The 25,790-nt window shown below is 34.2% G+C and overlaps 8 protein-coding genes across 8 annotated transcripts; 3 read left to right on the top strand and 5 right to left on the bottom strand.

The window, feature by feature from the left end:
* Nucleotides 1-64: 64 nt before the first annotated feature.
* F4817DRAFT_365310 (FAD-binding domain-containing protein) lies at nt 65-1,694 on the top strand (the record flags this gene model as incomplete). The annotated part of the gene is made up of 2 exons (XM_049306852.1): nt 65-512; nt 586-1,694. The coding sequence occupies 2 exons, from the start codon at nt 65-67 to the stop codon at nt 1,692-1,694; spliced, it is 1,557 nt and encodes a 518-aa protein (XP_049159134.1).
* Nucleotides 1,695-1,839: 145 nt separating this feature from the next.
* Nucleotides 1,840-3,335, bottom strand: F4817DRAFT_337432 (putative methyltransferase-domain-containing protein). Its single transcript, XM_049303301.1, has one exon. It carries the CDS (start codon nt 3,200-3,202, stop codon nt 2,009-2,011), a length of 1,194 nt encoding a protein of 397 aa, XP_049159133.1. The 5' UTR covers nt 3,203-3,335; the 3' UTR covers nt 1,840-2,008.
* Nucleotides 3,336-3,943: 608 nt separating this feature from the next.
* On the bottom strand, nt 3,944-4,773 carry F4817DRAFT_315870 (uncharacterized protein; the record flags this gene model as incomplete). Its single annotated transcript, XM_049300592.1, has 2 exons — nt 3,944-4,098; nt 4,161-4,773. The coding sequence occupies 2 exons, from the start codon at nt 4,771-4,773 to the stop codon at nt 3,944-3,946; spliced, it is 768 nt and encodes a 255-aa protein (XP_049159132.1).
* Nucleotides 4,774-14,073: 9,300 nt separating this feature from the next.
* On the top strand, nt 14,074-15,606 carry F4817DRAFT_107201 (uncharacterized protein). Its single transcript, XM_049297424.1, has 3 exons — nt 14,074-14,288; nt 14,358-15,343; nt 15,399-15,606. The coding sequence occupies exons 1-3, from the start codon at nt 14,262-14,264 to the stop codon at nt 15,478-15,480; spliced, it is 1,095 nt and encodes a 364-aa protein (XP_049159131.1). The 5' UTR covers nt 14,074-14,261; the 3' UTR covers nt 15,481-15,606.
* Nucleotides 15,376-17,720, bottom strand: F4817DRAFT_107189 (putative monooxygenase). The gene is made up of 2 exons (XM_049297423.1): nt 16,979-17,720; nt 15,376-16,914 (listed from the first exon to the last, which is right to left on the bottom strand). The coding sequence occupies exons 1-2, from the start codon at nt 17,281-17,283 to the stop codon at nt 15,732-15,734; spliced, it is 1,488 nt and encodes a 495-aa protein (XP_049159130.1). The 5' UTR covers nt 17,284-17,720; the 3' UTR covers nt 15,376-15,731.
* On the bottom strand, nt 17,499-19,762 carry F4817DRAFT_107167 (tryptophan synthase beta subunit-like PLP-dependent enzyme). The gene is made up of 7 exons (XM_049297422.1): nt 19,454-19,762; nt 19,208-19,400; nt 19,032-19,155; nt 18,891-18,981; nt 18,778-18,838; nt 18,362-18,722; nt 17,499-18,311 (listed from the first exon to the last, which is right to left on the bottom strand). The coding sequence occupies exons 1-7, from the start codon at nt 19,644-19,646 to the stop codon at nt 17,715-17,717; spliced, it is 1,620 nt and encodes a 539-aa protein (XP_049159129.1). The 5' UTR covers nt 19,647-19,762; the 3' UTR covers nt 17,499-17,714.
* Nucleotides 19,763-20,283: 521 nt separating this feature from the next.
* F4817DRAFT_107054 (MFS general substrate transporter) lies at nt 20,284-23,158 on the top strand. The gene is made up of 9 exons (XM_049297421.1): nt 20,284-21,066; nt 21,124-21,257; nt 21,335-21,584; nt 21,640-21,815; nt 21,871-22,070; nt 22,129-22,486; nt 22,545-22,610; nt 22,664-22,717; nt 22,777-23,158. Exons 1-9 carry the CDS (start codon nt 20,908-20,910, stop codon nt 23,090-23,092), a joined length of 1,713 nt encoding a protein of 570 aa, XP_049159128.1. The 5' UTR covers nt 20,284-20,907; the 3' UTR covers nt 23,093-23,158.
* Nucleotides 23,159-23,224: 66 nt separating this feature from the next.
* Nucleotides 23,225-25,042, bottom strand: F4817DRAFT_358719 (heterokaryon incompatibility protein-domain-containing protein; the record flags this gene model as incomplete). Its single annotated transcript, XM_049306062.1, has 1 exon — nt 23,225-25,042. The coding sequence occupies one exon, from the start codon at nt 25,040-25,042 to the stop codon at nt 23,225-23,227; it is 1,818 nt and encodes a 605-aa protein (XP_049159127.1).
* Between the last annotated feature and the right edge of the window lie 748 nt (nt 25,043-25,790).

Raw genomic sequence — 25,790 nt, 5'->3', positions numbered from 1 at the left:
TATGCTCCTCGGATAGTGAGCATCATATGAAGTACAAGGAAAATATAAATTTACCCCAAGCACTATGGCAACTATCACGGGTATTAGTGGTAACCAATATATACCAGGAGCAAAGGAATACGATGAAGTAAAGTATCAGTACGCTACATCAACTTACGGCAAGGAACGCGACCTCAACCCAGGACTAATTGTCCAACCCAAAACAAAGGAGGATATCGTACTAGCCCTAAAGTATGCTAAAGAGAAGAAAATCGCGGTGGCCATCAAGACGGGCGGCCACCAATATAGTGGAGCTTCGTCCACGAGCGCTCCAAATATCCAGCTGGACCTAGAGCATTCGTTTAGGGGTCCAGAGGACCGAACTATCTTCGAGAAAGATGGAAAGGCATATGCTCGCACTAGCGTTAGCTGGAGTCTTGGGGAGTTCAATGCATGGGTTACGGAACATAATCTATTTGTACCTCATGGGCAATGCACCGAGGTTCATGTAGGCGGACACGTACAGACTGGAGGTAAGATCCCTTTTGTTAAAAGTCTGAATGGAATTTGCAGTTTGTTAAGACATCATTTACTAATGGACAATAGGTTACGGCCAACTTGGCCGTAGTTTCGGGTTATTCGGGGACCACGTACTGTCTCTTGAGATCGTAGACACCGACGGAAACTTCAAGGAAATTACTAAAGCCACTGACCCAGACCTCTTTTGGGCTTTCTTGGGTGGCAGTCCCGGTAATCTTGGGGTCTTGACTCATTTCACTATCCAGATGCACCGCGACCAAGACTATAACGGTTCTAGGGGTATGAAGGCGATGTACTTCTACGACACCGAAACCTTGAAACGTCTAGTTGACATCCTTGTTGAGATGTCTGACAATGATAACTTCCCTCGTAACTACGACCTCTGCATCAGCGTGCTTAGCTCGGCATTTCCTCTACTCGATCTATGCCCAGGGATCGACGAGTGGATGGCACGGAAGCACCCAGAGTACTACGGCAAAAATGGCCTAATTGCGTGGCCGCGTACCATTGTCGTGTTTGCGCAGTGGGTGCCGTTCGAGAGTGGTGACGCGTGCGATAATTCGTGGTTCGATCGTATTAAGGAGGGTTCCGACTGGATCCTTGGTAACAGCAATGTCGAGGAGAAGCCCATGTCGCAGCTCACTGGTGACTGGATCTTCCGTAACGTGCGCGAGTTCGAGCACCCATACGTCAAGCGCACTTACGCTACTCGTTCGCACACGCTTGCCGAAGACGGCTGGGCCGACTGGGTTGTCAACCGTATCGACTCTATCGTTCGACCCGAACACAACCGGTGCTGGTTGTCGGCACAGCTACAGTGTTTCGGTGGGAAGAATTCCATGTTCACGCGGAATGCAGGAAACGGTACGGCGTACAGCTGGCGAGACACGAGTATCTTGTGCACATTGGACTGCTTCCACAGCGACGAAACCAAAACGCGAGCCGAAGACTGGCAAAAGGTGAACGACGAGGAGGCCATCGGCCCTAACGGTATCTTTTCTAAAGAGGACCGCCGCGTGCTCTGGGGCTCATACGGAAATTGGGATTTGGATGCTGTGTGGAACTGTTACTATGAGGACAGGGTTAAGTATGACAAACTTCGTGAGATTAGGAAGAGAGCTGATCCGTATGGGATCTTCACGCCAAATCCATTTTCCGTCAAGCGAGCAGAATAATTCCTTTCTTTATTTTTAGGATTGAGCAGTTGGTTAGGGGTAAGGACATCTCATTATCTACTATCACTCCCTATTCATATGTTTGACAACTTTTAACTAGGTATATAAAATCCGACTTCCGGGATGGGGTGGCATTACTTTTGCTGTCATGTATACTAATTTCATATAAGCTATTAAGATAATAAATTAAAACAAGCCTAGGTATCTAGTACGCCTTTATATCTATGCTGCCCTGAAATGTTCTATACTGCAACTCTACCATACGTCTAGCTCTATAAGTCTACCATCCTTCTATGTAACTCTAGTTTATTCATCTAAGCCCACCCAATCCTAAATAGTTTATATCCGCTCTCATCTCCACGTCCAACGCCACGGCGCTTTTCAACACCTTCCATGTTCAGAATTGCAAGATGTCGGTTGTCTGAGGTTTTGGAGTGTGATCTGTTGAAGGCGGCTTCGACCGAGTCAATCACAGCTTCGAAGCGGCCATTCGGGCGTATGGTCATGAGCAGCCAGAACACACCCTTAGGTGCGAGCAGGCGGGTCGCGCAGTCTCGAAGCCACATAGCGTGCTCAGGTGCGTATATCACGTCGGTCGCTACTAGCATGTCTGCTGATAAGTCGAGCGGTGCTTCCAAGATAGGGGCGGACCAATCGAGGAAGCATGTCTCTATGCTTACCCGGCTAAGCTTAACATTAGACTGTAGATTCTCAAGAACAGCTGGATGATAGTCTGTTGCTATCAGGGTAGCATCGGATACACCGAAGTGAGGTAGCGCTTTAGCAAGAACAAGACTAACTAGTCCCGTCCCAGCACCAAGCTCGATGATACGCGGAGACGAGCCGAGGGTTTCTCGACCAAGTCCGAGCCGGCCTGGTGACGAACATAGTAGGTCGGAGAAAATAATGGATGCACCCCAGCTCTGTAGGCCAACATCGGTATGGTCTGTGGTGGTTTGTGGTGCATCATTGAGTCGCACGTCTATCGAGACCTTTTCACGGATACTAGACTCCTTTAACCTAGGGGGGCCTTGATCGGAGGGTAGCGCCAACTCGAAAGAAAAATCTCGTGTAATTCCGGAATCCTCTTCGTCATCTTCGTCCGCAAGTTTAGTGAACGAGGCAAGGATGAAGGAGGCTTTATCAACCGCCTGCTCGCGCTCGTCTTCATTACCCAGGGGCAGCTCTTCCGCGCTGGCGATTAAAGTCGTCAACCAGCGAATAGCGAAGTTGCGCTCGAAGGTGTCTGCACGTAACTCGTCGAGATCATATTCCGAATCTATACCATCCTCGGAGACGTACCCAGAGTCGACCAGTTGGACTAGCAAATCATCATGAGCCTTCCCATGTTCGAGTTGCGACTTAACTGCCCGTGGTAACGAGACGGGGCAATATAGCTCATAAAGGTTATCTAGAGCCGAGAATATTCGTTCCCTATTGAGTGCAGTCAACGAACGTAAAGGCGGCAGGCTGCTCGTAGGAGACAGCAAATGACCCGCTGGGTTCATTGGAGTCCTCGGTCAGACTCGCGGTCCGTCTCCGGGGTCGATGACCTAACAAATGAAAAAAGAGAAAAACAAGAACATAAGATAACGAGCGACTATGTAGTGAGGGTTTTATGAATTAGGAAAAAAAAAAAAAGTGAGATGGATTGTTACGCCGGGGCCTAGAACAGGCCAAACGGAGTGGATCTCGAATAAGACCCACTTGCCACACAATTTTTGTTACTATCGTGAAAAGTCTCGGCGATAGCGATAAATGCAGCAAACACCTGACTCGCCGTTTCCCATGTGCTTATTCCGTTGGCTACGATTGTCTTTACTTGGACAGAGTAAGATCTCGTAGCCAGGTTTATATATTCGATATTTTAATAACACCTTTTATAGATTAACAACCTTATTATACATTATACATTCAAGGTACATTCAAATCGGTACGTCTCTAAATGCTTTATTCTAGGCATTATCGGTCTTTATGATGGCTGCATCCCAGCATATTCGCGGTTATATCGCTCGATACGTCGAGGAAAGACGCATATTTTAGAAAATAAATTACTACTTACCTGGGTACCTATTATAATATGGTAGAAAACCTATTGCCCCTATCTCTTCGTGTAAGACTGTTCAATGATGTTTTATTTTCTATTCACTATACCCCCATACATGTGCTATACGTGCCCGATCATTTCCTTTTCAATCAACCCGCGATACCAGGCTCTCTACAGGAATAGGACCTTTTCCTCATACTCTTTAACCACCCATCACAGTTATGGTATGGACGTAGCGAAGCTTGCCTTTCTCGACTCGGAACTCGTGGCTGTCCGGGACAGTCGCAAAGTCGATGAAGACGTCAACAGCACCGAGAGTCTCGTCAATGACATACCGACGGTTGCTCAGGTTGACTCCTGTAAATCGAGCGTTAATGATCCATCAAATCTCATCATTATTCTAAACAGATATGACTTACCATTGGGAACACCGACATCGCACCTATCGTCGGCGGATCCCGAACCGGTGTACGCGCCACCCTCAAGACGTGCGCAAGGATGTCCCCAAGGGACTTGTACGGACTTGTCGTTGAACAGGTTGGCGTAGGCATCGGCTGCGGCCTGGATCACCTCGCGGCTGTCGCGCTGGTCCTCCGGGATTGGGTCCCACTTCTCCTGGGATGCCCAGTAGAGGGTACCGGTGGCGTTGAAAAGCCAGTCGCCCTGATCAGTAACGAGAGAGCTGATATTGGCGATCTTTCCATCAGCGAAGCGCAGTTGCGTGCCTATGACATACGGGTGCGCCTTGTCTGTGACAACGATCTCGGTGTATGTTGCGCATTGGGTGGTGTCGTGGAGACTGCGGTTGAAGTCAATATTGAGCGGGTGAGACAGTATTCCAGTCTTGATATCAGCCGTCTTAAATGCTTCCAAGTAGACCACTGTGTCGGCCAGAGGAGCTACTGTGTCGGGAGTTCCCGCAGTCTGCGCAGCAAGGAGACTATCAGTAGCAGCAATGAGGTCTTCGCGGGTGCATTGTGCTACGGCCTGAGCTGCAAGGAGCCCTAGAGCGGCGAGGGTGAGTCTCAACATCTTCAATCTTGCCTAAGGGAACTGGTACCAAATAGAAGCGAAAGGGAAACTTGAGATAACTGCCTTACTTACATTTGGGGTGAGTCGGGGTAGCTCCTCCTAAATATGAATTATTACATGATGTAAAAACCGGTAAAGAAGATGATACTGTCGTACTCGAAGAGAATAGCCATATGAATTTTGTGTGGGGTTGGTTCGGCAATTCCACAGAGCTGGAAGATCATCATCCGCCCATCAAGTCTAGAAACCATACAATAGCACCTAATAGAAGTCGTTGCCACTTTCGTCGCCTCGATTGGGACTGAATTTAATTCTAACGAACCCCATTACTCAATATCTTTCAAGAAGTGCCTGTAGCTTTAGATTCTTCTACAGGAGAAGGATGTATGGGGATAGCCAAAGTTATATGATATATCCGGCAGCCGGGAAAGATCCATGTTCATAATTATTCTATCTTTACTTCAAATATCGTATAGCTTTAATATAATTAATTTACATGGTAGTATACGTTTTTAACTAAAAGGAATAATTATTTTAAGTAAAAACTTTTGTTTAAATGGCTTAAATAATACCATATATAGTTTAAATTAATTTAGTTATAAAAATTTAAATTAATAAACTTTTTAAATAACATTGTAAAAAAGCTTTATATTTGCGAAAGTTTATCATTAATTTTTTTTTTTTTTTTAATTTTTTAAAATGACTTTAAGTAAAAATTGTTATAAATTTTTTTTAATTTTAAATCGTGAAATATATTAAGTTACCATTAAACATGTTTATTTATCTTAAGTTTTAAATAATGTGTTAAAAAAAACAACAAAAAGTTATTTGTTATTAACGTATAAAATTTTAACTTTAAACGTAAAATATTATTAAATTAATTAACTTTGTTAAATGATTTAAAAACTTTACATTTTATGTAATTACACGCATTTTACACGTTTTCACGATTTTTACAACATATAATTAAATTATTAATAATTATATTAATATTTATTTTAATCATTATTTAATTATATATATTAGTTATTTAATAATTAAAAATTTTATACGTTTAAACGTAAAAACTTTAAAAATATAATTTTAACCGGCGTTATTTAACCGTATATATATTTTATTACAATAAAATTCCTATAAAATTATTAATAAAATAACATTTATTATAAATATTATCATATTAATTAATAAATTTAATTTAACCTTTTTTAACAATTAAAAAATTTAAAATAAAAATTTCGTTACTTTTATAATAAATTATAAATTATAAAATTAAATTAATTTTAATAACATTAATAAAAATAATAATTTAACATTTATTTTTTTAATTTAATTAAAAATATTTAATATTAAATAATATAATAAACAAATTAAAACATTAATAAAAATAATTATAAAATTAATTTTAACAAAAATTAAACTTAATTTATAAAAATTAACTTTTAAAAAATCTTTTTAATTAATTAAAAAAATAATTTAAAAAAATTAAAAACGTTATATTAATAATTATACCATATATATAAAAATATTAACACTTTATAACAATTAAAAAATTAAAATACTTTATTTTAAATAATTTATTATTAAAACTATATTAAAAAATTATATTAAAATAATAATTAAAATTATAAACTTTTTTCGTAACATATACATCACTTTTAAAAATTATTTAAAAATATACGTGTTAAAATATAAAGTTTAAAAAAAATATAATAAAATAATAACATTGTTTTTTAAACCTTTTAAAAATTAAAATATTTACATATTTACGTAAAAAACTACTTTTTTACAAGTAAAATAATAAAGTTTAATAATAATTAATAACTTTTAAAAATGATTTTAAACATTTGTTTAAATTTTAAAACTTATAATTTTTAAATAAATAATTATTTAAAATATCATTTTTAAAAAAAACATTTTTAATAAAATTTTACAATATAATAAATTATTAATAACGTTAAAACGTTATATATAAACTTTTAAACATAATAAATAAAAAAATAAAATATATAAAAAAACTTTTAACTTAATATATAACATTAATAAAAGTAAAAATTTAAATTAAAAAGATAATTTAAATCGTTAAAAAAGGTTTTTATAACTTTTTAAACATTTTAAAATAAAATAAAATAGTTTTAATAAACGTAAAAAGGTTAAAATTAACCCGAAATAATTATTAAAAACAAATTTTAACGCATATAATAATAAAAAATACGAAATATATTAAAAACATTATAATTTTAATAAATATTTTTACGTTTTTAAATTAAAACGACTTAATTATTTTAAAAGTAATAAAAAATTTACCACTTTTATAAATATTAACTTTAAAAATAATTTTAATTTAATAATTAAAGTTAAAGTTTTTTAAAAAAAAACTAACGTTAAACTATTAAAAATAAAAATAATTAATTAAATTATTAAATAATAAATTTATAAATTAACGCTTTATTTATAATATTAATATTAAACGCCGTTTTTAATATAAATTAATACCTTTTAAAAAATTTAATAATATTAAATTTAAAAATTATTATACACGTATTTAATTAAATCTTTTAATTTATTAATTTTAAAGTTATTTTATTAAATAATTATATTATTATTAATAAAAAACGCGTTAAAATAATAAATTATAAAAATGTAAATATACGCATTAAATATGTTAAAAACGTTATTTAAATTAAGTTTATAAATATTATTTATTATAAAAACTTTATTTATAATTTTATATCGTTAAAATTATTATAAAAATAAAATTATTAATAAAATAATTGTAATAAACCCATTTATTTAAAACATTTAAATAAGGTAATTATTAATAAATTTATTAATTACTATAATTAATTTATATTAAAAAATATATTTTATAAAATTTTAAAAGCCGTTTTTTATATATGTTATAATAATTTAAATTTGAAATTTATAAAATTATTTAATATAATTAACGTTTTAAAATAATATTTAAAATTAAAATATTTAAAGTTTTAAATTTTAAAATATTTAATTAACGTTAATAAAAAAATACGTATTAAAAGATTAATAATAATTAAATATAAAACATATAACATAATTAAAATTAAACGGTAAATAAATCGTATATTATAATATATTAATAAATTTTTTAACGTAAAATTAACATTAAATTTTTATTTAATAAAAACGTTTAATAAAAGATTTATAAATTTTATATTAATTATAAACCGTTAAATTAAAATAATTTTTAATTATTACTTATATAATAAAAAATTGCAAATAATTATTATAATATTAAAAAATTTAATTAAATTATTAAAAATTTAATATAATATAACATTATATATATATAAAAATTAAATCAAAAAATTATTTAAATAAAACCAATAATTAAAAATTATTTTAAATTATTACATATAAAATTAAAACTTTTAACAAATTATATTTAAATATAAAATAACGCCGTTAAACGTTTAAAGAATATAATAAAAAATAAAATTTATACAATAAAAACAAATTTAAAATTATTTTATTTATTATAATTTAAAATTTATAAAATTACCGTATATTTATATAACCGTACATTTTAATATATATATAATTAACATATATTATACAACCGTTTTTATACTTTTATAACAATAAATAATAATATTATAATTTAAAAAAAAAAGTTTTAATAAATATATTTAAAAATTTATAATTATAAAACTTATACTTTAACAATTAATATATTAAAAAAAACCAATAAAAAATAACAATTAAACCTAAAAACTTAAATAAATTATTTTATAAATTACATATTAATAAACATTTACAAAATTTAAAATTTTTATATTAATAAAGTAATAAAAACTAAAAACGTTATTTTTAATAAAAAGAATTTATTTAACAATAATTTTAAAAATTTAAAAAAAAATTACATAATAATTTTATATATATAAATGTTAAATAATATCGTAATATATTATAATTTATTTAATACTTTTAATTAAATATTACTTTAATTATTATAAATAACGTAAATAATAATAAACCCAGATAAAATAAAAATACAAATATATTAAAATTAAATTTAACATTATTAATAAATAATATATTAAAAAAATTTAAAATAATAAACGCACCGTTAAAAATTAATTACTTTTATACAATTGTTAAATTTACCTTTTTACCCACTTTAAACTCGTTACCGTTAATAACGTTATTTATAATAATAATATATATTAAAACGTTAAACTATTTTAATATTTTATTTAATAAACAATATTTACATATTAAAACTTAACAAACTTTATTTAATATAAATAAATTAAATAATTAAATAAAAATATATAACAGGTAAATAATTAATAAAATAATAAAAATTAAATTACTCTAAAATTTTTTTTAATATAAATTAATTACCCAAATAACGCGTTTTAAAATAATACTTTAATAAGTTAATAAACTTAAACAAATATATCGAAAAAAATTTTTAAAACTTTTTAAAAAATATAATAATATTTAAAATTACTTTTATAAAATAATATTTAAAAAAATAAAAAAGATATATTTTAAAAGCTACCGTTAAATAAATATATAAAAAGAAATTTTTTATAATAACATTAAATATTTTAAATAATAAATCTTTAATTACATATAAATATATATATATAAATTTAATAAACATAAATATTTATAAAAATATAAAATAAAATTAATAATTTAAAATAATTAATAAATTTTAAACAATAAAAAAATATATATTTTAACGTTAACAAAATTTTTTTTTAAAACTTTTATAATAATAATAATAAAATTTAACTTTAAATTAATAATATAACGTAATTAACGTTTTTATTAACGTTAAATTAAAAAAAAACATATTTATAAAAATATTTTTAAATTACCAACGTTTAAACTATATATTAAAACTATTAAAAATATTATACGGTTTTAAAAAATTTCTTTTATTTTGGTAATAAAAACTTACGGTAAAGTTAAAAGTTTTTAATTTCGAACTAATATTTAAAAAACCATATATATTTATTAATAATAAAATATTATTATTTATTTACGTTAATAATATAATAATTACATATTTAAAATTATATAAATTATATATAATTTACTTTATATAATAATTAAAATAATATTATTAATTTATAAAAAATAATAAATTATAATAATTTTTAAAAATTAAAATAATAAAAAATTATAAAAAACGATTAATTTAATTAAATTAATCCGTTTATATTAATAAAATAATTAATTTTATAAAATTTTTAACTTAAATATTTATAACATTAATAATAAAAAAAAATTATTATTATATAACGGGATAACTTTAAAAAAAGCTGTATATTATTATTAATAAAAGATAAAGTTTATTTTATATATTATAATAATTATATATTTTAATATTACTTTTATAACTTTAAAACTATTAAAATTTAATAATAATTTTAATTTAAAATATTACGAAATTATTAATTATATATTAAATTATTTTAAATATACGCAATTATATACGTTATAATTAAAAAGTAACAATTTTTTTAAAATTATTAACGATATTTTATTTACCGATAATACCTTTAATTAAAAAAACTTTTAAATATACGTAATAAAATTATTTAATAATATAATAAATTAAAAGGTAAATAAATAAAATATAATAATAACGTTTATAATAAAAATTAAATTATTAATTTTATTATAAATAATTAAAAAAGTTATATTTATTATATAATTAATTTAAAATTTTAAAATTAATTTAAATTAATTTATAATAATTATTAATTATAATAATAAATAAATAAATAAATTAATTAATAAAAATATTAAAAAATTAAAAATAAAATTAAAATATATTAATATATATAATTATTAATTGCGGTAAAAAGTTAAAAAAAGTTATATATAAATTAATTACATAAAATTAAAAAATATAATTATAAATAAATTTACAAAGGTTTTAATTAAAGAATTACATAAAAAATTTAAATATTAATTAAAATTAATAAATATTATAAAACGTTTAAAAACTAAAAAATTACGAAAATTAAATAAAAAAATAACGTTAAAATAAAAAATATAAACAATTAACAATTAAAAGTTTAAAAATACGTTAAATAAAATAAAATCAAATCGTTAATAATTTAAAAATAAAGTTATTTTTAAAAATATAAAGTTAAATTAACTTTACGGTTATATTTAAAAAAGTATGTTAAATTAATTAACTTTATTAAATAATTTAAAAACTTTACATTTTATATAATTACACGCGTTTTACACGTTTTTACAATTTTTATAATATACAATTAAATCATTAATAATTACATTAATATTTACTTTAATTATCATTTAATTATATATATTGGTTGTTTAACAAATATACTTTAATATAATAAACCATTAATATAATTATGTTAAAATTAAAAAAATTAATTATATTATATTTAAAAAAGTAATATAATAAATAACGTTAAATGTATAATACGTTATATATAAAATAAAATAAAGTTTATTATTATAAATATTAATATATATTTAAATTACTTTTTTTATTAATTTTTAATATTAATTAATTAAATTAAAAATTTTTATTATTAATTTAATTTTTAATTATTTTATATATATAATACATTTAAATAACTTTATAAAAATAACATTTTAAACGTTATAATTAATATTATTTTATAACTTTAATTAATGTAAAAATAATAATATAAATTACATTTAAATCGGTTTTTTAATTATTATATTATAATAAAATTAAATAACGTTTATTTAAAAAAGTAAATATATAATATTTTTTAAAAGTATTTTAATAAAGTTATTTTAAATAAATTTTAAATATTTTAATAATAATATAATATTTAATATATATTATATAAATATATATTTTAATTTATTATTTTTATATTAATTAAAATTATAAAATAATATTAATTATAACATTTAAATTATTATTTTTATAAAATTATTTAAATGTATTATATATGTATGTATATAAAACAATTAAAAAGTAATTTAAAATTAAAGTAAAAATTAAATTTAATTAATTAATTTTTTAAACTTTTTATAAAAAAATAACTTATATTTATTTTAAATAACTTTAAACTAAAAATTCGAATTGGTTTATTATTTTAAATAACTTTAAACCAAAATTTCGATTTTTTAATTTAAAAGGATATACTTTTTATAACCACACCACTTTTTAATTAATCATAACCCGTATAACTTTTTTAAAAAAAAATCGAAATTTTGGTTTAAAATCATTTTAAACATGTTTTTTTTAAAAAATCGTTTTACGAAAAAATAACATTAATATTATTTAATTAATAAAATTATTAAAAATAATAATGTTAACGCGTTATTATAATAAATAATTATTAATTATATAATTATATTAATTTTATTATTAAATTTATTGATTAAATTTATATATTTTAAATCTTTTAAAGTGTTAAAAGTAATTATAACGGTTATAACCGGTTATAACATTAATTGTAATAATAATTATAATACCGGTCGTAACGATAACCGTAATATATAACGCGTAACGCGTAATAAAGTTATATAAATATAAAAAAAAGTAAAAAAGTTTAAATAAATAATAATATTATTATTTCCAAGTATAAAATAAATTATTTTATATATAATTATAACCGTGTTTATAAATATTATAAATGATTATATTTTAATATGTTTTTAAACGTTAAAACTTGTAATATTATAACGTAATGTTATATAAATATAAAAAAAAACGAAAAACTTTAAATTATTATATTAAAATTAAAATATAACGCGTTTTATTTTATTTATATATATTATTAATTATAATAATGGTAATAATATTATTACCGTAAATTAATTTTAACGTTTAAAATTAAAATATAATAACGTAACGTTATATAAATATATAAAATATTTAAATAAATAAATATAATATATTATTAACTTTAAATTATTTAAATTAAAGTTATTTTATACATTATTATATTATATTAAATTATTATAAATATAATGTTTAATTATTTTTTATTAAAATCTTTTTATAATAAACGCTTAAGTTTAAACTAGTTTTAAACCACATTTTGTAAAATAATATACCCGTGATTTATAAATATAAACACACGGGCCATGCGTTTTTAAAACGTTTATAACGTTAAAAGTTATATAAACATAACCCGCGTTTTTATAAAATATAATTTAAATTTATTAAAATAATTAATTTAAAAAGTTATACTTTTTTAATTATACCACTTTTTAACCAATTATAACTTTAACATAACTTTTTAAAATAATATTAAATTTTTAATTTAAAACTTTATTAAAACTTATTTTTTTAAAAATTAAATTTATAACATAAAAAATTATTAAAATTATTATTATAATTATTATAATATTAACACGTTTTTATTAACTTTATTATTAAATTTATCGATTAAATATACGTGTTTTAAGTTAAAATTAATTATAACATTAACCGTAACATTAATTATATCGGTTATATCGGTCGTATCGGTCGTAACGCATCGGTTATAACGCATTAATCGTAATACGCGTTATAACACGCGTTAAAACATAATATTTAAAAAAATAAAACTATATAAGTATATAAAAAAAAAGCTTAAATAATAATATTATTAAATTAAAGTTAAAATAAAAAATATTTTATACATAATATTATATTATTAATTTATTAATTATATTATTAATTATATTAATTTTTTACCATTTTTTTATTAAATGTTTTTTTTAACGTTAAAGTTTAATATATAATAACGTAACATTATATAAATATAAAAAAAAGTTAAAAAAAAAAAATTAATAATAACATTAAATTATTAAAAAAAAAACTTTTTTATACGTTATTATAATTTATTAAATTATTAAAAACGTTGTTTTTTTTTTATTAATAATTTTATGTTAAATGTTTTTTATAAGTTTAAAATAATTTTAAACTTAAATTCGTGAAACGTTTTACCCGTGATTTATAAATACAATTACACGAGCCATGCGTTACGTGGCGTTTATAACGTTAAAACAGGTAAAACCCGTTTCCACAAAATTTAAATTTAAAGTCATTTAAAATAAACTTATATAATTACATTTATAACTTTTTTAATATTTTTATTAATATTAAATTAAATAACATATAATTTAAACCATAATTTTTATTATTTATTAATTAAAATATTAATATTTTTTAAAAAAAATTTAAATAAATATTTGTAAAATTATTATATTATTAAATTTAAAAAAAATATATATTACCTTGTAAATTATATATATAAGGCAAATAATCGAACTTATATTATATACTTAACGTTACTATTACCTTATTAAACATAGTGCTACCAATTTTCTCGATTTTGGCACAGTTGCATTAATGGTCCACCATACCTAGCTTTAACAATGCCCACTAATCCAAACGCCTCTTCTATCTAGAATATAACGCGTGTCCCACCATCGACAAGTGAATCTTTCAACAATAGAGACCGCGAAGAAATAGACAACTCGAAATGCCACCCAAATCTAGAAGTACTACTGTATGATAACCCATAATGAACGAGTTAAGGCAAGCCAGGATTTCACTATGTTAACTACTATGATATCAGAAACGCAAGGTTCTCGAAGATGCCAGTAATCGCGTCAATCAGACACGTGCGAGGGTGACCCGTCAGAAGACGTTGACTAAGGGCGAAGTTGAGGAGCAGATACAGGATCTGTCAAGTCCTTCATATGAGGAATCCATTACTTCTATGGGAATGGAAGAGATGGGTCAAACTGGGGGTAAAGAGAGTAAGAGTAAGAAGCGTAAGGCGGGCATGTCATTCGAAGAGGAATTAGCAGCTCTCAATCATGACCTAGACGACATCGTTGGTTCCGATGCCTTCGAAGACGAGACAATGCCTAGCTGCGACGTTGTGCGCAGCTGGATCAGAAAGTTACTCGAAGTCGATATCATGAACAAGACTGGATTTTCTCAAGTTATTGGGTGCAGTACAAATACCCTGAATACTTTCCTTGGACAGACTGAGCCCGACGGTGGACAGAATAGTTCCGCATATCACAACACTTGGACGTGGCTGAAGCGACGCCAAGCAGCGAAGTCAGCGATGCCGAATACGAAGAAAACCCAAACGCAAAAGGCCAATTCTTCGAGGTCAAGCACAGGCAGGTCGAATTCCAAGATGTCATCAGTGGCGGTTTCACTCCCGGACATTAAAGACATTAAACACATCTACTTGGACGACGAGGAGACAGACTCGGTTAGCGTGTGGGACTCATGCGACGAGGTCCGACGGAAAATTAATGCGCATCTGGAGACTCCGGGAGTAACACAGGCCCAATTCTGTCGTGATCTGTATGCACAGCTCAATGCGCCCACCATTAAGAGCATCCAGTCAAAACAACTTAACGACTTCCGTCGTGGCCACGGTGCCAAAACAGGAGCCAAAAGCACCGTCTTCTATACCGCATACGTATACTTCGAAAAGCTGCGTCTTGCGCAGGGTAAGCCTAAAACGAAGCACCGCCTGGATATGGAGGATATCTGGGCGTGGAGGGGTGGTTTCGATCTTGAGACTGATAATAGGACCGTGTAAGAGTCGACCGTCTAGAGGACTTTGCAGATTGATATACTTATTGGATTCTAGGTTCGTTGGATCAGCAAGCTCGAGCCCTTACTTTCACTTCGATCGCTACGGCCGCACCGTTTCGACGCCCATGTACTTTTAACATGATCTGAGAACTTAATGTTAATTAAGTCCGCTGCTTCATTTATTTGGCTATGTCCGAGTTAGGTAAATTTTCGATCGCAAGATCATATCTTCCGTTCTTCCAAGGCCCCTTTTCTAATGTCTAATGTAATGTATTAATGTTATGAATATATCTCGAGTTAGAACTATCTGCAATTACCTACTACATCCGTCCCTCCTCTATATATTAGGTATGAAATGAGAAGGAAAAGGCTCTCTATCTTCACATTTCTAGGTCGCCTTGGACCCTATCATTGTCAAGATCCTATGGTAGTACTGGAGTCCCACTGCAGTAAGAGCAGCCGCGATGATCGCTCCGATATAGATTGATAGACTGTAGTAGCTATGGTTCCTTGATAACGCATTCTTTGACTTCTCCCCCTTGACCATAGGATGGTGGACGTAAGGTATCCGCACGTTCTTTTTAGCATTGGACTTCTCCTCCAACCAATCTAGGACAGGAGCTCGGGAGACGACTGGTCCGTATATGCGGTTTGTGCTGAATTCTCCAAAGTTAGTGTAGGGGATGAGGTATTTGGTTATGATCTTATCCATTGGGCTGAGCCACGCGAGAATTCGGGCCCGACGCATAGATATGACATGAACTACTGGCTCATCCCTTTTCCGCTCCTCCTGGTAGTCGGCGAATAACGCTTCTAAGGCTTTCGTATCGGGTGACCGAGTAGTCTCGAGTAAGCGTCGGAGCTTATTTACGAGGACGACTACATCGGCCAACCCGCTATTATACCCCAATCCGGCATGAGGCTCTAGTTTCCGGATAGCATCACTCACGAGGACGATGCGATTCCAATACCACTTGTCTACACGACCCTCCTCCAAGTTGATCATACCAAAGTTTCCATTCTGTAGGCCGAAAATATCGCGCACTCTCACGCCGGGAGCGGCATACAGATGTCCCCATCTCTGTATGGCATCCTCCTTATCCTTTTCGGTATATTTGATGCGTTCTGACGTAGGTTTATCAAGCGCTTCGTACACGCCGAACCATACTTGAGAGTTACCAGTGAGAATCTGAGTCGATACACGTCCTGACGCGCATTCGTGATTGACATTCTTTGGTAACGTCGGCGGGATAGGTATGCTTCCAAAGACCATCCTGAATGTAGTGACATAGGGACTCTTGGTCGTTTCCGATATGCTAGGAGCTGCCCTGCCCTCCTCCATCGCCTGCATGCATTGACGGACCCTGCTGTGAACGCCATCTATACCTATCACAATAGAACCCCTTTCCACGGTACCGTCGGCACACTCGACGACCACCCCATCATCTGACACGTTCACTTTGACGACGTGCTTCTTGACCTTGATTCGTGCTTTCGCACTGTCAGGTAGGCTCTGATATAAGGCTTCAAGGAAGAGCGGGCGATGAGTAACCTTGATTCCGTACCCGTGGCTAGATCACGAGAATTGTAAGCTCAGTTCTGTACTTATATTACCTTGGTTCTGGATTGGCATACTTTCGTTTGATCAAGTCTCCGGCGTCCCACGATAGTAATATGGACCCATCGTCGGCAGACAGAGTAACTCCACGGTCGATAGGGTTGAGGACGGGCTCTAACGCATCTTGCAGATCTAACTGGTCGAAGATGCGAAATGTCGGCGGCCACAAGCTCAGGAGCGAGCCAAACTCGGGTGCCAAATTCTCATGTCGTTCAAGTATAACGAAGTCGATGTCCGTTTTGGATAAGATATGTGCTGCAGTGAGACCCACGAGTCCGCCTCCGACAATTACGATCCGAAACGGGTTCTCTACAGTAGCCATGTTCAAACCCGTCTATCTTTTAAACCGGTTATCGTTTGTACTCCTCCGGGTATAACAAAACGACTTGCGGCTGATTCGAGATGATCCCGGCAGGTCCTATTCGAAATGTTCTAGAAGTAGACTCTTTTGAAGGTGACAAGATCCCTGTCGAACGCACGTATCTCAGTTTAGCCGGTGATCAAGTGGATATCGTACGAAAATGGTGAAGGCCGATTTAGTAAACAGCCTAACCGTATTACATACCCAGGTAGTTATAATCCCTTTATATATAAGTCTTGATATATACCTACGTAATCTAGTAGTACCTTATTCCTATCGCTAAAGATGATTCGGGGTAATCCGGAGTTCGATTACGATCTCAGGGATTATTTACCTATTATCCTATCAAGTCCTTCTTAGTCCGGCTGAAATTACTCCGGTGATACTATCGGTCAAGATGGCATGACGAGTTCAACTTCTCGTGTCAGTGTGATTCCTTGCTTGGGTCGTTGCCCATTGGCAACAATGTAATGATGACCTTTAGCCTCCCTCAACTGCAGTTTAGCTAACCCCTGAAAGCCTCCGCGGACGCTATCCGCTTCGTATCCCTTGGCACGAAGCACGCTAGTCGCTACGCGGGAACTGTCGCCATCGTAACAGAGGATCAGAATACGCTTGCCCCGTAATAACGAAACTACCTCGCTACACGGTGCTCGAAAATACTCATCTATTTTCAACCACAACGCTTCGAGTACGGCGGGATCTGAGAATGGACTTGCGGTCAATGAATCCACGAATGGCAAGTTGACGGAGCCGGGCAGGCTGAACTCTCCGAAAGCCACCGGTTGACGAATATCGATAATGACCGCATCATCTTTGAGAGTAATGGCTTCACTCAGCCCATTTTGGCTTGTTGCCTCTTGTAGAATACCGGACAAGACTTCCTCGTTAGTCGCCACTCTTCTCGTTTCCAAAAACAGGGGAAGAACGGTTGCGGCATCTTTCTCCCATGCCTCGTCATAACGGTAAAGATCGACTTTAGTCAGTGCCTGATGTTCGGGTTAGTGCTACTATTGTTTCTCGTCATATTAACCCGTACCTCGTTCTTAATGGAAGGGAAATACTCCGATCCCAACTTATCAAAGTACTCGTTGATGTATTGATAAGGTAGATCACAGCAAAGGAACACACAATGGATTTCCCCATCCTCGCCTGCGTACTTCGATAGCGTTCCTGCGGCCTTTTGCCTTTCAATGAACTGCAATAAGCCCTTCAGATTGAAACCTGAAGAAGGGCCGCATACGATGCCTTGGCGGCACATGTCTAGCGACAAGGAGAAGGAGTCGTGTGAGCCAACTTCCTCGATATGATCTACTGCTGATTTCCAAGGGAACTCTACTGGCGCAAGAAGAGCAAACGAACGAGGACCTGGGACTCTATCACCGGGCGCGGTGCACACTCTACCAGTTGTTAGTATGCCCGTCGCCAAACGAATTAGATTAGAGGCGTGCAAACCCTAAACGGAAGACCGAGGACTTCGACTCCTTAAAGAACATCCCTAATCCCGTCATAGTGCCTAGAATCTATCAGATCATGACGACCATTGTAGCGTTTTCAGCATAACCTACCAGAAGTACCCATACCAGCACAGATCAAATTGATCTCTGGGAGTTGTCTGAGGATTTGGGGTCCCGTCCATCTAACATGTGCTTTCCAGTTCTATTATCGGTTAGTATTCGCTAATTACAGAGAAGTATAGGTTAGGTTACATCGTCATTCTCATATTGATTCGGGTTGATGATCGACTCATTATCTTCGGCCATCGTCTGAGCTGCCCTGATCCCTCCACGCCCATCGGTGGGCTCTGGTTGGGATGGGCCTCCAAAGAGAGTACTAGTGCGAGGTTAACTAAATATGACATTAGGAGAACTAGGGGTCAACTTACATATCGAGGTCGAAAAACTGCATTAACCGTAACTTGGCTACGCTAGTCTTATTGCTCAAAAATGCACGAACATCGGAAACACCGTGGAAAACTCGGGAGACGAGGGACATCGATATTACAGTCGAGCCCGAGCTGTATTCGATGATGGTCTTGGTCTTCCCCGGCACCACACTCTTCTCTAGAAGGTTTAATGCTAACACAACGTTAATATTGAAACGTGTATGCGATATTGTATCGACGACTCACCTGGCATGGCTTTTACGTTGTTGGCCGGATGCATCGTCATCATTTTGGCGTATATCCTCACGCCATCACGCCGATAGGGGTTAAGTTCGTCTGGGATCTCCACGAGAGGCAGGGGAGGAGCTGAATCTGGATTAAAATAATCCTGAACCGAGCTCGCGCCCTTGTAGACGTTGAGGAAGTTGTTATTTGACATGGCCGATTATCTTAGTTCCTTTCCTATGAAGGCTCATGGGTCATACTGAAAAGCCTAGAGGTGCAACTAACACGAGGGCCAGGATATATATACCTAGGTAAGTATGCTCGCTACCTGGGCCTTTATTACGGGGGTTTTAGATATGTCGAACTGACGATTCAGGCCCAGTTCTGATATTACATAGTCGCATCCACATCTCCAGGAGCGTCACAATCCGTATCCAGGTTAATTACCTAACGGGATCTTGTTTGAGCAGATATTCTCCCTGGGTGCATGACGCGGACGCGGCAGTCTAGACTATTTCCTTCCTCGGTCGCTAACAAGGTCTCTTTACCAGATTTCTTGGCTGGCGGATCGACATGTCGCGAACATGGCTGACATTGACGGGAAGAAGTTTCATAAATGATTAACATCCAATATTCTCTAGCACGAGCATATAAACTTCCAAGATCCATACTTAGTGTCCGCATTCCTGGTTAGCCGTTACATAGGTTACAATATAGCGCCGATCCCTGTACGAGGCACTTTGAGGTCGTTTCCAACCAATTAGACTGTCGAACCTAACCCCGGCCATGTCTGTGTGTGCATGGCACGGTGGTAAGGTAAACCTTACTTTAGGTAGTATCAGGGAATAATCATATCCCATAACCTGGGCTAAATGTAGGTAGACTTACACGTGAAGCTTTTCGTGATGTGCTTAAATTTTTACAGCCCGCATTTGTAAGCTTGCGTGCTTTGAATAGCTTGAACGTCGTCCTTGTAGGATTTTTGCTAAGCTGACTGGCCTACTTCTAGGCATCTTAGCTCTCTCATTCCACCGCCTTTTGGTCCTAGAGTGGAAATCCGGGGACTTGAACTCCACTAATTGTTCGATGTATATTGCTGGTAGACAGGTATCCAACGTTATATCCAACTCACATTTTCAACGGCCTAGGCTTTTATTGCTTCAACCACCGGCAAGTGTCTCCTGACGTATCGGGTTTGCTTCGAAGTAGATCGCTCGATGAGGACTTTTTCGTCGTGCTGGTGGATCTCTTTACCTTGTAGATCTCTCAGCCGCCATCAAGGTCTACTCATCTAACCTAGTAGCCTGGCAACATAACTAAGACTAACAAGGATTATTTTCTCCAGCAGGCTATATGGTACTAATTCTTCGTCGCCCGCTCACCTACATGATCCCATGACAAAATAAATACTCGATCGAGTTGCACCTTAAAGCAAGTATCCCACGCACTTGCAACTAGTCTTGCAGAAGGTTGCAATGGGAGACCGATCCCAATCCGACGATGTTGCTAATGTCACTATTGGGGGAGAAACTACAGTATTCACAGAGCCCAAGGGTGGCTCGGAGAGCGATGCTGAAGTACGCCATGTCTTCAATGAGCAGACCAATTATGTCCCTAGGAGGACCATAATCACGGTAAATATCGCCGAAGCAGAGACACCTCCATGATATTTAGGTGCTAACTGGTTCAAGATATTCCTCGCATGTGCCAGTGTCGACCTATTAGCTCTTATGGACCAAACGACATTAGCTGCAAGCTTATACATCATTGCAGACGCGCTGAAGTCAACCGGCCAAGCGTCGTGGATCGCTAGCGGATATTTCATGTAAGTGTTTGCTATACAATATGGATTATATCAGTATGAATTATCGACGTTGATTATGAGGCTAAACACTTTACCAGAACATCAACCGTAGGGCAACTTTTGTACGGACGGCTTTCAGACATCTGGTCTCGCAAAGTGATCCTGCTCATCGGCTTAGCTATCTTCTTCGTTGGCTCCCTGGCGTCATCTCTTTCCCAGACTGTAACTCAGCTGATCGTTTTCCGTTGCTTCACCGGCATCGGCGGAGGTGGACTGATGACCATAGCCCAGACCATTGTCAGCGACGTGGTGCCTTTAAGGGAAAGGGGAAAATACCAAGGAATCCTGGTGTGTAGATTTAGCACCCCTCATCCCTGGTTTCTCTATCTGACTGTTTTCTTAGGGAGCAGTTGTTGCCATTGCTAATGGAATCGGTCCCGTCATTGGCGGAGCCCTCTCCTCTATTTCGGAAGACTCTTGGCGGTGGATATTCCGTTTGAATTTGCCTCTTACCTTGTTGACCACTTGCTGCGTTGTATTCGTTATGCCGCTAAAGAAAGTGGAGGGGGACTGGAAATTGTAAGAGAACGCCATACCCTTCCTAGTGTTGTCACATGCTAAAGAATACCTCTAGAAAGTTGAAAGCTGTCGACTTTCTCGGTATCGTCCTTACTCTAGCTGGTGTTACCGTCCTAATGCTGGGACTGACATGGGGTGGTTCTGAATACCCATGGGATTCCGCTGCCGTAATCACTACGTTGGTTCTCGGGCTCGTACTATGTGTAGCCTTTGTTCTGTGGCAATGGCGTGGACCACGATATCCTTTAGTACCCCGTAAGCTCATCTTATCTAGTGACTATTTGTATCTACATGTATCTAACCGTCGATTTAGTACATATATTCAAGTCTAAGATCGTCAATGGCGCGTGCCTTACTATGGCTATCAACGGCTGGAACTTCGTCGTCCAAGTCTACTATGTCCCTACGTTCTATCAGCTCGCCTACGGGTACTCCGCAACCAAGGCTGGCGCTATGCTGCTTCCAATTACGCTCATACAGACGCTTAGTAGCACACTATCGGGTCTAGTGGTTCACTGGGTTGGTAGGTACCGCGAATGTATCTTGTTTGGATGGGTCTGCTGGGCTATTGGTCTCGGGTTGATGTCAACACTGGACGAAAACTCAGGACTCGGGAAACAGATAGGATATGCCATCATTATTGGAGTAGGGGTTGGCAATACACTCCAGCCGTGAGTTCCGAGTATCCTTATTCTCATGAAATCATTGAAACTGATACATGATATATAGATCTCTAATAGCCTGTCAAGCTGGAGTCGGGAGGCGAGACATGGCCGTTGTGACGTCTTTTAGAAAGTGAGAATCCCTATTGTTATTAACTAGAGCTTTTTCTAACCAACGTCTTCCAGTTTCGTACGAAATCTTGGAGGAACATTGGGTCTTGCTATCTGTGGCACCCTACTGTAAGCAATTATTCCCAAGATTCATAATTAGCTCTTTTTTGACAGACCTGGTTCTATAGGAATAACATTCTAGCAAGTTCCATTTCATCGCTGGAAATTGACGGCGCCGACCTCAAAGATCTCCTCAACGGCCCGCAATCTTACTTATCGTCTTTACCCTTTGATGAGGCGTTAAGGATCCGCTCGGTTCTCATTCCTGCATACCGCCAAGGATTCAGGGTGATATTCCTTGTAGGAGCATCTCTGGCTGCTTTTGCATTCGTCATTGCTTGGTTCATGATGCCACAAGTTGAATTAAGCCGTCCTGATGATGAAAAACTGAAAGAGGAGGGCCGAAGGCAGCAAACGGCAAAGCAGAATGCCCCAACCCCTTAAAGATATCGCGATGACCATCACAGTTATCAATCCTAGATTTACTACAATGGGGCGGCTCAAAGCTACAAGACAACACAAAATCCAATATTTTCAAATTGCCGTTCGACTCATAAGACTTTAGGTTCTATTTAATCAAATTAGAGTGATATCTTGAAGTTGCCAAAGTCCCTTCCTTTGTCCTTCGACCATGTCTAGATCAATAAGTTCTGGTACCCAACAGCAAGAGACAAACCGATATAGCTCTCTGGACTGACCAACAGGTCGTAGTATGTAAGGCACTGCAGAACCTACGAATACGCACAACTTATCTCCAATATGGACATCCCGGTTTGCCCCCGTACTTCCCATTAGACCCGACGCTGTAATGAAAGGCTTGCGGAAGTTACAATGAATTCCTAACTTTGAGTTCAAGTCTACAATAGCGCGTACTATTAAAGGACCATCGTTCATCAATGGCACTCTTCTGTTACGATTAGTTAGCAGGTCGTAATTTTCGCTCATCTCGGTCTTATCCCCCGGTAGCTCATGAAAGAGTGCGCACTTCCAGGCCTTACGCCGCTCAGCTTTCGTTGTGAATGTTTTGCGTGCACAAGCTTGGCGCTCCATCTCGTCTTCCCATTCAATAAGTCGTGTGTGACAGACTCTTATCGAGTCATTAAGGGTTGCGATTTGAGATGTACCCGATTTGAAGCTTTTGCCTGTGTGCTGGATACTTGGGGTAAAGACGTGTCCTTTGATTGTGACTTCACGTAAATCAACCGAGAAACGCGGTGGGTTTGGCGGTGGTTGCATCCCCTTTAGCTCGTGGATTTGCATGTAGGTCATAATGCCGGTCGAAAGCTTCGAAGCTGTATCACCCTCTAATTCGGAAGTCCATGTCGATGCCCATGATGGTAAGCCCTCCATAGGACCTACCACGGAACAGAGAGCATGGGACAGCAAACCTCCCTTAAATAGGAAAATTCCCAAGTCCCTAAACATATCCGCAACTGGTTTTGTATAGTCGACTTCGAGCAACTTTTCATTTTGCGCATCGCCTTTCAACAACCCAAGGATTCCATACAACCTGTCCCTGGGTTCGGTCTTCTCGAAGAAGCGAGTCTGCCAGAGTAAATCAGCTAGCTCCAGGTGGATCGGCTGGCGAGATCTGTCTTGAGACCTGGCAGTGCGAACCCGTATCCAACATCTCTGTATACTATCCGCTCTCGATGCGCCGCTCAACCGCCAAACATGAGTGTGCTGGCCAAGTTGAAGCCTACGCAGAGCATCTACGGCTTCCAGAACTCGATCCCAATCTATTAACCGGTCTCCGTAAACCACCGTCGCAGACTTTGCCAGCACAATTTCTTGAAGTATCCAGACGCGATTGAACCATGGTTGGAAGAAAAACTTATGCAGTAATTCTATTCCGTATAGTGAATTGCCCATTTTGACCATTATCGTGACTGCAGCTTCGGGATCTTGGGAATTTGTATCAGCCAGTAAGTTCAGTAGGTCGATTGTCTTGTCAGAGACGCATTCGCCTCGGATAGAGGTATCTGGACCCAACCACACAATGATATGCCCAGCCTGGCTATAGATTTTGCCCATTCGACCGACCTCTTGGTTTCGCTCTTGAACATTAGCTTGGTTGATACATAACGCATCCACCCAAATAAGCCTCTTTCTGTCTCGAAGTCGTAATGCGCGCAGGGCAGCCTCGAGGTTTCTTGTTACTTGGAACGGTTTCTTGTTAAGGGTGATAAAAGCTGTGCTAGAAGCGTCGCCCCATACATATGAGAGAGCTTCGTATTCATGACTGTCTATATTTTCAATAAAGGGGAAATTCTCAAGAGTACATTCAATATTTTCGCCTTCCTCTCCTTGGTGAATTGTTACTAGGCGGATTTGAGAGCCATCTGTAGGTAGTGCTCCATAACTATTGGTGTTGGTAGATTTTTCTATTGTCATATTTGAAGTATATAGAAAATATTTTGATGATAATGGGTAACACTGTAGTTGTGATAGGGTGGTCGTTCGAATCTTTAAACCCCCTGCACAGCCTAACAGCCTAACAGCCTGACAGCCTACAAGAATGCCTATTGCTTAGAGGGTGACATTCTTCTATCAACCCCTCACTCTTACTCGCAACATCAAATAAGAAGAGACTTCACAGCCTCTTTTTTGCGGCATAAACTCGGCTTTCACCATCCACAGGAAACGACAAACCAGCCCATAAATTTATGGGCTTCTTGAAGTAATGCTTTAGAGCGAATGTAAGAACTTTACTACATCCCGATGAGTTCATCAGAGCTGATATTAATGCCTTGGATACTTACCTGGGTTAGGTACCTTGCTTAGCATTCCTATCTAATATTCTACAAGATATGAACGGTCAAAAGTGAATCTACGCAGAGAGCTATTCCTTAAAAGAGGAAGAAATAACATTGAAGCAACTAATCTGTCAAAACAAATAGGGTTAACGTTGGTCTCGGATCTTTTTACCATCACAGTATGTTAACTTAGAAGTAAGTGTCCATAAGAATGCCATTACCTAGATTCCGCGGAGATAACTAATTCTAGGTACTTATAAAATGTCTCAAATAACACTATCAACAAGTAGATAACCCTTCTTTACCTATAATACTTGTTATTAATTCTCGGTCTAGAACTGGCATTGCCTAGTAACCGAAATCAGGGGCTTCTTTATTTAGGTAGT

This window comes from Daldinia loculata, assembly GCF_022478755.1.
Source record: "Daldinia loculata strain CBS 113971 unplaced genomic scaffold F4817scaffold_24, whole genome shotgun sequence".
Lineage (NCBI taxonomy): Eukaryota > Fungi > Ascomycota > Sordariomycetes > Xylariales > Hypoxylaceae > Daldinia > Daldinia loculata.
The sequence above is the reverse complement of the archived record's forward strand: the minus strand, read 5'-3'. Positions and strand labels throughout refer to the sequence as shown.

Coding starts and splice junctions, on each gene's coding strand:
- F4817DRAFT_337432 (XM_049303301.1), bottom strand. CDS start 3,202: ATGAACCCAGCGGGTCATTTGCTGTCTCCTACGAGCAGCCTGCCGCCT.
- F4817DRAFT_107201 (XM_049297424.1), top strand. CDS start 14,262: ATGCCACCCAAATCTAGAAGTACTACT. Junction 14,289..14,357: donor CCAAATCTAGAAGTACTACT/GTATGATAACCC, acceptor CTATGATATCAG/AAACGCAAGGTTCTCGAAGA. Junction 15,344..15,398: donor GAGACTGATAATAGGACCGT/GTAAGAGTCGAC, acceptor ATTGGATTCTAG/GTTCGTTGGATCAGCAAGCT.
- F4817DRAFT_107189 (XM_049297423.1), bottom strand. CDS start 17,283: ATGGCTACTGTAGAGAACCCGTTTCGGATCGTAATTGTCGGAGGCGGA. Junction 16,915..16,978: donor GGAGACTTGATCAAACGAAA/GTATGCCAATCC, acceptor CTCGTGATCTAG/CCACGGGTACGGAATCAAGG.
- F4817DRAFT_107167 (XM_049297422.1), bottom strand. CDS start 19,646: ATGTCAAATAACAACTTCCTCAACGTCTACAAGGGCGCGAGCTCGGTT. Junction 18,839..18,890: donor TGCTGGTATGGGTACTTCTG/GTAGGTTATGCT, acceptor GATAGATTCTAG/GCACTATGACGGGATTAGGG. Junction 18,723..18,777: donor TCCTCGGTCTTCCGTTTAGG/GTTTGCACGCCT, acceptor AACAACTGGTAG/AGTGTGCACCGCGCCCGGTG.
- F4817DRAFT_107054 (XM_049297421.1), top strand. CDS start 20,908: ATGGGAGACCGATCCCAATCCGACGATGTTGCTAATGTCACTATTGGG. Junction 21,585..21,639: donor GAAAATACCAAGGAATCCTG/GTGTGTAGATTT, acceptor CTGTTTTCTTAG/GGAGCAGTTGTTGCCATTGC. Junction 22,071..22,128: donor ACGATATCCTTTAGTACCCC/GTAAGCTCATCT, acceptor CCGTCGATTTAG/TACATATATTCAAGTCTAAG.